This window comes from Bubalus kerabau, chromosome 23 (assembly GCF_029407905.1).
Source record: "Bubalus kerabau isolate K-KA32 ecotype Philippines breed swamp buffalo chromosome 23, PCC_UOA_SB_1v2, whole genome shotgun sequence".
NCBI classification, from domain to species: domain Eukaryota; kingdom Metazoa; phylum Chordata; class Mammalia; order Artiodactyla; family Bovidae; genus Bubalus; species Bubalus kerabau.
The window spans coordinates 19,940,568-19,952,584 of record NC_073646.1 but is presented as its reverse complement, the minus strand read 5'-3'; the positions used below and the strand labels follow the sequence as shown (position 1 = coordinate 19,952,584).

The 12,017-nt window shown below is 40.6% G+C and overlaps 1 protein-coding gene across 1 annotated transcript in view; it reads left to right on the top strand.

The window, feature by feature from the left end:
- Positions 1-12,017, top strand: part of DNAH3 (dynein axonemal heavy chain 3) — a 242,515-nt gene that overhangs the window by 9,457 nt on the left and 221,041 nt on the right. Inside the window, exons 4-8 of the mRNA XM_055562073.1 lie at positions 966-1,038; positions 1,308-1,473; positions 3,789-3,978; positions 4,788-4,983; positions 10,794-10,919. Of these exons, the coding sequence (XP_055418048.1) occupies positions 966-1,038; positions 1,308-1,473; positions 3,789-3,978; positions 4,788-4,983; positions 10,794-10,919 (751 nt within the window). The remainder of the gene's footprint in view (positions 1-965; positions 1,039-1,307; positions 1,474-3,788; positions 3,979-4,787; positions 4,984-10,793; positions 10,920-12,017) is intronic.

Sequence of the window (12,017 nt, the reverse complement as noted above, 5' to 3'; positions counted from 1 at the left end):
GTCTAAAATGACATGTTAATTTCTTAGACTAGACTCTTAAGCAAGTATCCAGTTAAGGTTTAGTAGTGGAGTGATGTATATATGTATACTTTATATATATATATATATACATTTTGTATGTATATACATTTTATTTTATTTTTTAAATATTTATTTATTTATTTTTGGCTGTGTCAGGTCTTAGTTGTGGCATCAGGGATCTGTTGTTGTTGTTTGCAGGCTCTTTGTTGCTGGGTGTGGGCTTCTCTCTAGTTGTGGCATGTAGGCCCTAGAGTGGGCAGGATCAGTAGTTACAGCACATGGGCTTAGTTGTCCCACGGCATGTGGGATCTTAGTTCCCCAAGCAAGGATCGAACCCAAATTCCTTACATGGAAGTTGGATTCTCAACCACTAGGCCACCAGGGAAGTCCTGGTAGTAGAGTTTTGTATTGTATTTATTAAATATATTTATCACAAATGATATTTATTGCAATGCCTTTATTTGTTGCAAATTACATCATTTTTTCTATTTGCAATAATTATATTTATTGAAAATGATACTGGTTTTTCTATTTGTGATACTCATATAATATTTCCTTTAAAATAAATAGCTTAAGTTTAAAAGTCTGAATCTATTTAAAGAAAAATATTTAGCAATAATACACCTAATGTTTAGAAAATAGGGCACATAGAATTAGGGGGTTAATTGAGGATTTATTGATATGTGTCTAGTGTATGAGAGAACAGAAGGTATGCTCATGCCCATTTCACAGTTGAGGAAGCTGAGGCTTGGAGTGATGGTCACTTTTTCAGGGTCACACAGGTAATTAGTGGTCCAAGGTCTGCATCACCTGCTTCATCCCACCACACCAAGTCCACCCCTCTTAGTGTTCTCCTGGACTGCCCTAAGACTTGCATCCCCGTGGGCAGAAGATGGCCCAAGGTCATTGCCCATCACTGATACCTTTCTTCTCCACTGTTCTAGCAAATAAAATCTCATCAGAGCCTAACAAGAAGAAAATGAAGTTCTCCCCCAAAGACAAAGAGGACTTCACTGGGTAAGGTGTTTCTATGGGCACAGGGGATTGCAGGACGCTAGAATGAACTGAAGAAGGTTATGAACTCATGAAAGCCACACTTTGCTTCTTGACCTTAAAGCATTCCTGGATACCTAGTTACTTATGTTTTTTCCCACCAATACTCTTAATCCAATTTATTAAGGCTCTAAATAAAAATAAATTAGCTAACTAAGCAAAACCAGTGCTTACAAACTTATGAAGTATGAAGTGTTCATGGAACCAGGCACTAAGCTGTGTCTACTTTTCAGGATGAAGTCAGCCTCAACCTCCTTACCTATGAAGAAGGAGGTTGTGACATCTTTGACTTTCCCAGAAAGCAGACCAATGAGTCCAGAAGAACAGATTGAAGTGATGTTACAGCAGGAGAGGGAAATAGAAAGTAAAGAAACCAAACCATCTGAATCAGACTTGGAGGTACATTCTTATTTCCTCCTTTCTCTCAATTTGCTAGGTATTACTCTTGACATCTCAGTGATTCTAAACTGGAGAAAAGCAGTAGTCACCTGAAGAATGTTTTAAAAATACTGAAGTCCAAAGATAGGCAGGTTGATTTCCCTTCTTCTTTCTCAGCATTGCTATGGCTATTCAAGATGAAGTAAATTAGAAAGAGAAACACCAATACAGTATATTAACACATATATATGGAGTTTAGATAGATGACAATGATGACCCTATAGGCAAAAACAGCAAAAAAGACACAGATGTATAGAAGAGGCTTTTGGACTATGTGGGAGAAGGCAAAGGTGGGACGCTATGAGAGAATAGCACTGAAGCCTGTATATTACCATATGTAAAATAGATGACCAGTGCAAGTTCGATGCATGAAGCAGGGCACTCCTGAAGCTGGTGCTCTGGGACAACCCAGAAGGATGGGGTGAGCAGGGCTTGGGGGAGGGGGTTTCAGGATGAGGGCACACAGGTATACCTGTGGCTGGTTCATGTCAATGTATGGCAAAAACCACCACAATATTGTAAAGTAATTAGCCTCCAATTAAATTATTTTTTAAAATAAATAAATAAAGATACTGAAGTCCAGACCCCATGCAGACTACTGAATGAAGGCGTGCATGCGCGAGTCTTCTGCTTTAGTAAATCTTAGAAACCGATGCCTTCAGGTCCTCTTAGAACACAGGTTGCAAAATGGCCGCATAGAACATAGGCTGGGGTTGCCAGATTTTGAAACACAGAACAAAAAACATGGCCCCCAGTTTGAATTTCAGATAAACAATGAATAATTTTTAGTATATTCCAGTGCATCCTGTATTTTATCCAGTAGCCCGACCATAAGTTAAATATGGCCTACAGATGTGTTTGGGAAATGAAAGAAATCTCACATAAGCTTAGATTTCTAACCTCTCTTGAAACAATTAATATATTTGAAACTGAACAATAGCTACCTCCTTTAGATGAGAAATACGTTCTCTGATTTGTCAATCTCCACAATTCCTTATTATTTTATTATGTCCAGCCAACTTTCAGTTATTAACATTACCAGCTTGGTCCCAGATAGACTTTTGAGCCTCTAACCCCTAACTTGAAAGAACTGCAAAGCTTTAGAGCAAAGAGCTTTTGAATTTATAGTGTAAAATGATTAACAATAAAAACTAATAAAGACTGAGAATGTGCTATTAGCAAAATTCCATACTAAACCCTCTAGATGCTTGACCCCATTCAGGACCTGGGGACTATGATTATTCCTGTTGTCCAGTTGTGGAAATTGGGGTGGGGACTGTTTAATCAACTTGCTCCAAGTTATACAGTCAGTAAGAGGCAAAACTAGAATTTAGACCAGTCTGGCTGATACTAACATTCTGTGCTCTTAAGAGCAAAGAACAACAACATCATTTCTCAAACTTGCCTGAAAATAAGAAATCGCCTGGGGTTCTTGTTAACATATCCTAAATGCCCTAGGAGGGAGGGGCCTGTGAATCTGCATTTTAAGAGGAGCCTCTCTCCTTGCCCCAGGCAGTTCTTATAATGAGAGAACTTTGGAAGTTTGTCCTTTATTAAGGTTGGAGAGATGCAAGTTCAGCCTTTTCTGACAACAGACAATTGGCACAGAAGGTCAAAGCCCATTTCAAACCCTTTCCTATACTTTGTGCTTCTCTTTTATCTGAAATTATTCATTTCTAGAGCCATTCAGCCATCTAGCAGCTTAGAGGCAAGCCCTAAATAAACCAAGCTTCCTAATGTCATCAGGTCACATTGGGCCTGTTTGTTCAGTTCATGTGTTAGTGTTGCTTTTCTAAACTCAAAAGTCCCATAGTTGAATTAGAATAACTATCATAAGTCTCACTCAGACTTCAGGGTTTTCCCGTAAGCCATAGGATCAAGTACTTTCTTCCTATAGGGTACTTGTTGTGAAGGAGGGTGAATTGAGTCCATTTGAGGAGCTTGTCATTCCTCTTCTTAAAGCTCACCAGATATGTTATCTCCATCCCTAGGGCATAGTCCTCTTTCCACTGCTCCTGTTTGCATGGCATTTGAGAAATCCTTCCTTATACAGCACTGAGATCTCCCTGGCTTTGGTTGACTCCTCCAGAGCCATGGGGAATACTCACCAACAATTTTATTACAGTGAGTGTGATGTCATGGACCAAGAAGTGAGTGAAGGATGGAGATAAGTGCTGTATGAACAGAGTACTTTGGTAGCTGATGGGTGTGGGCAAGTGGGCATGGGTAGCCAATTGATTATGATCATTTTGTTGCTGGTGGTTTGTTTATGGAAGAGATACTACTACTATTTGACCAGTGGAATCCGAAAAGACATGATTGCCCCTGAGGAGGACAAAGTGATGGTTCGGATTTCAAAGCTGATTTCAAACACACTGCTGACAAGTCCCTTCCTGGAACCCCTGATGGCTGCCCTTGTGGAGGAGAAGGAAACGGACTATTACAGCAGCCTCATGAAAAGCATTGGTAAGGCTGTGCGTAAATGCGGCAGGGTTCCTATGTGGAGGGCACCTTCTTTCCTTTCACCGTCAGTACTTCTCCCTGTTTTCTCAGAAAAATGCCAAAAACATTGTGTACCTTTTCATTCAGTTGCTCCCCCACACTGCCACCATCACTCATGTCCATACCAGGACTTATCACACTTCAGTGTGCATCTGTGCAACCTAAGGATCTTATTAAAGTGCAGATTCTGATTCAGTAGAGTTTGGGAGGGGCCCATGATTCTTCACCTCTAACTAACTCCCGGGTGATGCAGGTGCTACTCCCCCTGGGCAAGAGCATAAGTAGCAGGGGCCCATAGACATTTAAAATGTAGCTCAAGACCTCTTCCCTCAAGTATTTTGATCTCTGCAACCCTCAGTGGTCACTCCATCTTCTGCATTCATAGCACTTCTCACTTGTACTTTCAACTCATACCATTTTGGAACTTCTCCTGTGCCATTGTTTCTCTATGGCCTTTATCACTGGCCTTGTGTTTCTCATGGGTCTCAGCTCCCTTATTAGACATTTACTGATATATCATCAGTCCTCACTCCCTTTCATGTTTAGCTGCATGTCTTGTGCACACAGTAGGTCATTGGGAAATGTTTGATGATGGTGAGTAACGTGAAAAGTGAAAGTGAAAGTCTCTCAGTCATGTCCGACTCCTTGTAAATGAGGGAACATTTCCAGGTGTAAATGGACAGAACCTTGTTGACCTGCTAAGTGTTGAAACTGAGAGCACAAAGTGCTCAAGGCCCCTGATTAATGACAAGTTTTTGCCCTCTTGGTTATAGTTGATTACATCCTCATGGACCCCATGGAGAGGAAAAGACTCTTCATTCAGAGCATCCCCCAAGCATTTCCTCAGAGAGTGATCCGGGCCCCTGTGCCCTGGCACAGTGTCTACAGGAATGCCAAGAAGTGGAACGAAGAGCACCTGCACACAGTGAACCCCATGATGCTCAGCCTGAAGCAGCTGTGGTTTTCGGAGTGAGAAGTGCCTCCTGTCCCTTTTTTCCCTTTCTTTATTATAAGCTTCCACACGTAAGAGATCATCTCATGTGGGAGTAGCCTTGCCCTTGAAGTAAAATGACGGAAATCCTAGACCCAAGTTGCATATGGTAAGGGATAACTCTCTGTGCAGAGCTAGGTGGCCCTCCTCTGTGCCTCCACTGCACCCAGTGCCTGTGTGTAGGCCCCGGAACATATTGGTTAAGAGCACTCACATGGGGCCAGCTTGCTCGGGTCCACCTCTAACTCTGCTGCTTCATAAGTAACATCCTTACCACTAAAATTGGGATAAGACTTCCTACTTAATAGCGCTGGTAGGAGGGATAAATAATTTAGAGTACTTAGAACAATGCCTGATACAAGTATCCAGTAGGTGTTAATTAGACCTCCATTATGAGGTCTATAATACTGAATTATAATTGTATCTTTACTAGTTTGACTCTCTATAGCCTATGAAATGTATGGGATGGGGGCTTGAGTCTTCTTGTTTCTTTTCCTTTCCCAATTCTTTTTTTAAAATTTGTTTAGTTGAAGTATAGTTAATTTACAATGTTATGTTAATTTTTGCTATACAGCAAAGTGATTGTATACATACATTCTTTTCATGTTCTTTTCCATTATGGTTTATTACAGGATATTGAATATAGTTCCCGTGCTATATAGGAGGACCTTATTGTTTATCTATTCTATATATACTAGTTTGTTGTTTATCTATTGTATATACTATTCTGTATATACTAGTTAGTTTCCACTAACCCAAACTCCCATTCTGTTCCTCTCCTATGCTCCCTCCCCCTTGGCAATCACAAATCTGTTGTCTAGGTCTGTGAGTCTGTTGCTGTTTTATAGTTAAGTTCATTTGTGTCATATTTTAGAATCCACATACAAGTGGTATTAGGTGGTATTCGTCTTTCTCTTTCTGACTTAACATCATTTAGTATAATAATCTCTAGGTCCATCCATGTTGTTAAGGCATTATTTCATTGTTTTTTCTGGCTGAGTTGTATTTCATTGTGTATATGCACCACATCTTCTTCACCATTTATCTCTCAATGGACATTTAGGTTATCTCCATGTCTCAGCGGTTGTAAATAGTGCTGCTATGAACAGAGGGGCTCTTGCTGCTGCTTCTTAGTCCTTCAGTCGTGTCTGACTCTGTGTGACCCCATGGACTATAGCCCACTAGATTCCTCTGTCCGTGGGGATTCTCCAGGCAAGAATACTAGAGTGGGCTGCCATGCCCTTCTCCAGGGGATCTTCCAGACCCAGGAATCTAATCCAGGTCTTCCACACTGCAGGCAGATTCTTTACTATTTGAGCCACCAGGGAAGACCTGGTGCATATATCTTTTCAAATTATAGTTTTTGTATGAATATATGCCCAGGAGTAGGATTGGTGGATCATATAACAATCTATTTTTAGTTTTTTAAGCTACTTCTTTTATTTAACTCAGGGCCAGTGCAGAGTTGGCATACAATAGTCTCACTTATATTTATCAGTGACTAAATTGGCCAGATATTGTAGAAGTTCAGAGGAGGCAGGAGTCACTTTTTCTCTTTCATTTTTCTAAATTAAGATGTTATTCACATACTTTAAAATTCACCCACTTGAAGTGTACAATACAGCAATTTTAGTATACTCACACATTTGTACAACTTTCCTGAATTTATTGGGAATGTTTTCATTATCCCCTAAAGAAACTCTTGTAGTCATTAGTAGTTACCCCACTTCTCCCTTACACTCAGCCCCTGGCAGAACATTAATCTGCTTCCTGTCTCCATGGATTTACCTATTCTCAATATTTTACATAAATGGAATCATACAATATGTGGCCTTTCATGTCAGGCTGCATTAAGTTAGAAAGATTCATGTTTTCAAGGTTCATCCATATTGAAGCATTATCAGTACTTCATTTCTTTTTATGGCTGAATAATATTCCATTTTATTGTTATACCATATTTTTTTAATCCATTAATCAATTGCACTGGGAATAATAAAGACTGATTTTTTTTTATGAGCCCCTCAAGAATGAGTGTGAATCCTGGTGGGAGAATGGTGGCCACCAGAGTTCACCAAAAGGTCAGGTTAATGAAATGGTGTGCTACTACCATGTGGGTTTTTTATTAGAAAAATTGGAGGCACACATGCGTGTGTAATTGTGATTGGTTAAACTTAATCAGTAGCTCAAATATTTTGTTTGAGGACGATCTATAGCTTTGTATGTGTTTTGTCCTTGGGGAGCCTTATTACTTGGATAACTTAATTGTTTTTCACTTTCTTAGTTTTACCTGTATTTTAAAAAGTAATTGTAGGTAGAGTCAACCTCGGATAGAGCCCATCAATCATAAGAAATAAGCACATTCCTTTCTTTGAATTCAGTTTTCTAAGGCATTAAAGGTGCTAGTCAGGACATGAGAAAAAAGTAGTTTTCTAATGAGGCAGAAGTATGTAATAATAATTTATAGAAAAGTAATAATGTATAGATAGAGTAGGCTCTGAAACTAACCAGCCTAGGTTCTCATTCTTTCTCTGTCCCTGATGAACTGTGTGATTTGGGGAAGTTAATCTCTCTGGACCCTTATTTCTTCATATGCAAAATGGAATTGTTGGGTGAAGTACTTAGAACAGTGCTTGGCATACAGTAGTTGTTTAATAAGTTCTGCTTTAAGTAGAAGCATGTTTATGGCCTCAAAAAATAAATTAACCTAGAAATTAACACGGAGAAGGCAATGGCACCCCACTCCAGTACTCTTGCCTGGAAAATCCCATGGATGGAGGAGCCTGGTAGGCTGCAGTCCATGGGGTCGCTAAGAGTCAGACACGACTGAGCGACTTCACTTTCACTTTTCACTTTCATGCATTGGAGAAGGAAATGGCAGCCCACTCCAGTGTTCTTGCCTGGAGAATCCCAGGGACGGGGGAGCCTGGTGGGCTGCCGTCTATGGGGTCGCCCAGAGTCGGACATGACTGAAGTGACTTAGCAGCAGCAGCAGCAGAAATTAACAAGAAAGTCAGCCACAAGGCTGATGAAATTGCCAGAAGTTCAGTGCCAAGAGAATGTACCCATGAATTTAATTTGATCACATAAAGAAAATGACAAATTATTGAGCTTTTGCTATAAGAAGAATTCTTATCACTTGCTTTTTTCCTAATCTATTCCTTCTTCTTTGTATTTATTTATTTTTAATTGATTGCTTTACAATATTGGTCTGATCTCTGTCATACATCAACATGAATTAACCATAGCTGTACATATGTTCCCTCCCTCTTCAATCTCTCTTCTACCTCTTTCCATTTTCCACCCCTCTAGGTTATTACAGAGCCCTAGTTTGAGTTCCCTGAGTCATACAGCAAATTGCCATTGGCTGTCTATTTACATATGTTAGCGTATATGTTTGGGCTTCTCTGGTGACTCAGACAGTAAAGAACCCACCTGCAGAGGAGGAAACCTGGATTCAATCCCTGAGTCTGGAAGATCCCCTGGAGGAGGGCATGGCAACCTGCTCCAGTACAACTGCCTGGAGAATCCCCATGGATGGACAGAGGAACCTGGCAGGCTGCAGTCCATAGGGTCACACAGAGTCGGACATGACTGAAGTGACTCCGCAGCAGCAGCAGCAGTGTATATGCTTCCATGCTACTCTCTCCATTCATCTCACCCTCTCCTTCCTCTCCCCGACCCTTGTCCATAAGTCTCTTTTCTATGTCTGCACCTCCATTCAGTTCAGTTCAGTTCAGTCTCTCAGTCATGTCCAACTCTTTTTCTGTTCTGCAAATAGGTTCATCAGCACCATCTTTCTAGATTCCATATATATATGTTAATAAGCAATATTTGTTTTTCTCTTTCTGACTTGCTTCACTCTGTATAATAGGCTCTAGGTTCATCCACCTCATTAGAACTGACTCAAATGCATTCCTTTTTATGGCTGAGTAGTATTCCATTGTATGTATGTACCACAGCTTCTTTATCCATTCATCTGTCAATGGACATCTAGGTTGCCTCCATGTCCTAGCTATTGTAAATAGAGCTGCAGTGAATAGAGCTTACAGTGGGCTCTGTAATAACCCAGAGGGGTAGGAAAGTACAGGAGGTGGGAGGGAGATTCAAGAGGGAGGGGACATATGAACACCTATGGTTAATTCATGTTGACATATGACAGAAATCAAACCAATATTGTAAAGCAATCAATTAAAAATAAATAAATATAAAGAAGAAGGACTAGATTAGAAAAAAAGCAAGTCAAATTTCCTTCTTATAGTAAAAGCTATACATTTAATAATTTGTCATTTTCTTTATATGATCAAGTTAAATTCATGTGTACATCCTCTTGGAATACACGTGTCTTTTTCAGTTTTGATTTCTTCAGAGTATATATCTAGAAGTGGTATTTCTGGGTTGTATGTTGGTTTTATTCCTTGTTTTTTAAGGACTCTCCACACTGTCTTCCATTTTGGCTGTATCAATTGACTGTAGGAGAGTGAACCAAAATCATTTAGGTTTTTGTCAGCTGAACCAAAAAATTAGCAATGAGAGATTTGTTAAGGAAATGCTATGGAGAAATGTTCTTATGTGACCTGGAATATTTAGCTTTAAACATGTTAAGAGGTCACCTAATGATCAGTGAAGGGAAGGGTTTAGGGGCCAGAATGAGGGTCTTTGTCTGAACAAAGAATAGATTTTTCTGGCCAATGTAGGAAGTTTATTACAATTGAACTAAAGATGAGTGACATAATTATCAGATGGTGACCAGGGCCATGCTAAGGTTGGATATCAAATGTATATGGAGAGTGAGGTCCTCGAATTCTGTCCTCCCCAGCAGTGCTTTGTGACTGGCCAGACAAGATGAAGACTAAGTTCATCACCTCCATCAAAAAAAGAATAGAAATGTATGCTGTAGGATTTTAGGAGTAGGAGGGAAAGTGCCTAGTGGGTCATTACAGTGGATGATGAAAATGAGAAGTGAGAACTGGAGCAAGCTAAGAAAGGGAGCAGAGATCTGGTTGGGGAAGTTGTAGGCACTGATGGTTTCAAAGAATGATTAATAAATGAATGAATAGGTGTCAGGAAGAGAAATGCTGGCCCTGTGAGCTAAAAAAAAAGGGGGGGGGGCCTTGGGGAGTGTGGTAAAGGGCAGCACCTCCATTAACCTGAGAGAAATAGGAGAGAAAAGATCATCAGAGAGGACAGGAAGAGATCCAAGTGTTCATTTAACAAATATTTACTGAGTTCCTGCACTGTGTAAGGCAATCTCCCAGGAATGCTGTGGGTATCTTGGTGAGCCTACAAGCTATCAGAGGCTTGCAGTCTATAGGGTTTTGGGGTCCAGATCAAAGTGGTCCTCCAATTTGTCTTGAGTAGCTCACCAAGGGGCCACATTGAGGACTGCGTAGAACCCACTTGATCATGAAGGTGATGCTTTGCTTGCCCTGTCCTCTTGTGTCTTCACCTGTCTTACCCTGTATTGGAAAGACCTTTGACTTGTCATATCCTAGTTCCCAGTCAGCCAAATGCCAAGTCAGTGTCAAAATCCTACTCCCCACGGGTTACCCAGAGTAGGACACATAGGAAGGCTCAGTAACAGCTCCTGAGTTTCTCTACTCCTCACAAGAATTCTTGTGGACTATCCACTCCCTCCTCTGACTCTCAGAATTTTCAGATATAATTAGTTTTAATCTGCTTAAATCTCCTCTCACTGAAAAATGAAAATATATTTCCTCTGAATCTGTCATACAAAGTTTTTTATTAAGCATCTTCTTGGCTTAGGATGTTTTTCCCTCTCTTTTGGCAGATTTAGAGACCTCAGGTTTGTTCGAACAGCAGAATTACTGGCGGGAAAATTACCTCTGCAGCCTCATGAATATCAGGATGTCATTCAGAAACACTGCATGGAAGCACGCCAAATTCTTCTCAACAAGTCAGTATCTGGCCTCAGAATAGCACTGTGTCACAGTGTCATAAAAATCAAAAGTTCTCTGAAGTGAAAGCTGGTCTCCAGCCTGGGGTGGTGCACAGATTTTGCTGACTTCTCTCTGACACCGTCCTCTATCCTCATCCTTCCACGTTTCCATCCCTGAGAGCCTCTGTGGCTCCTCACGTACACTGCTCTTTGACCCTCACTCTTAATCTTCCTTTGCCCTTTTGAAGCTTCATCATTACTATTGCTTGTTGAGCACTTCCATTCCCTCCCTCTGAAATCCTTTAGGCCTTGCTGGGTTACACACAGTGGTAGTCGCTCAGTCATGTCCAACTTTTTGCGACCCTGTGTACTGTAGCCCACCAGGCTTCTCTGTCCATGTGATTTCCCAGGCAAGAATACTGGAGTGAGTTGCCATTTCCTTCTCCAGGAGATCTTCCCAACCCAGGGATTGAACCTGGGTCTCCTGCATTGCAGGCAGATTCTTTACCATCTGAGCCACCAGGGAAGAATAATGCATTTGAATGACTTGTATTCAGGTGGCCCAGATAGACACCTGTAAATTTCCAGGGATGGGAGTTTTTAGTCACTTAATTCTTTTTTCCTTTGCAAATGCATACAGGACTGTGTCCAGAGCCAGAGAAATTCCCTTATGTGAAATGATGGTGATAATATCTACTAAGCCATTTTTATTAGCAGGGAAAATATTTATGCAATAGCTGGCATATAGTAGCTCTTAAATGTAATTATTACCTCTACAACTATGACTATTACCAGTACTTCCTGATTGTTAGAGTAATACTTTTCTAGCCATCAGAAAAAGGACTTGATAAGATGCAAATGCCAGTAGTTCCTGTTGGGAATTAGAAATTGGGGGAATAGGATAAAAGGAAAAATGAGGCATCCATTTCTTCTTTTGGTTTTCTAATTTCTGCTCTCAACTTCTGAGCAGCCACCACCACCCTGGAGTTTCTCCTCCCAAGTTTTCTTCCTTTTCTCCTTTTTCCTTTCCCCTGTAAAGTTTCAGTCAGAAAACAGACATTTGCCAGGGAGAGAAATTGGACAGAACATTTCAGTTCCTTATGCCCTTTTACCCCA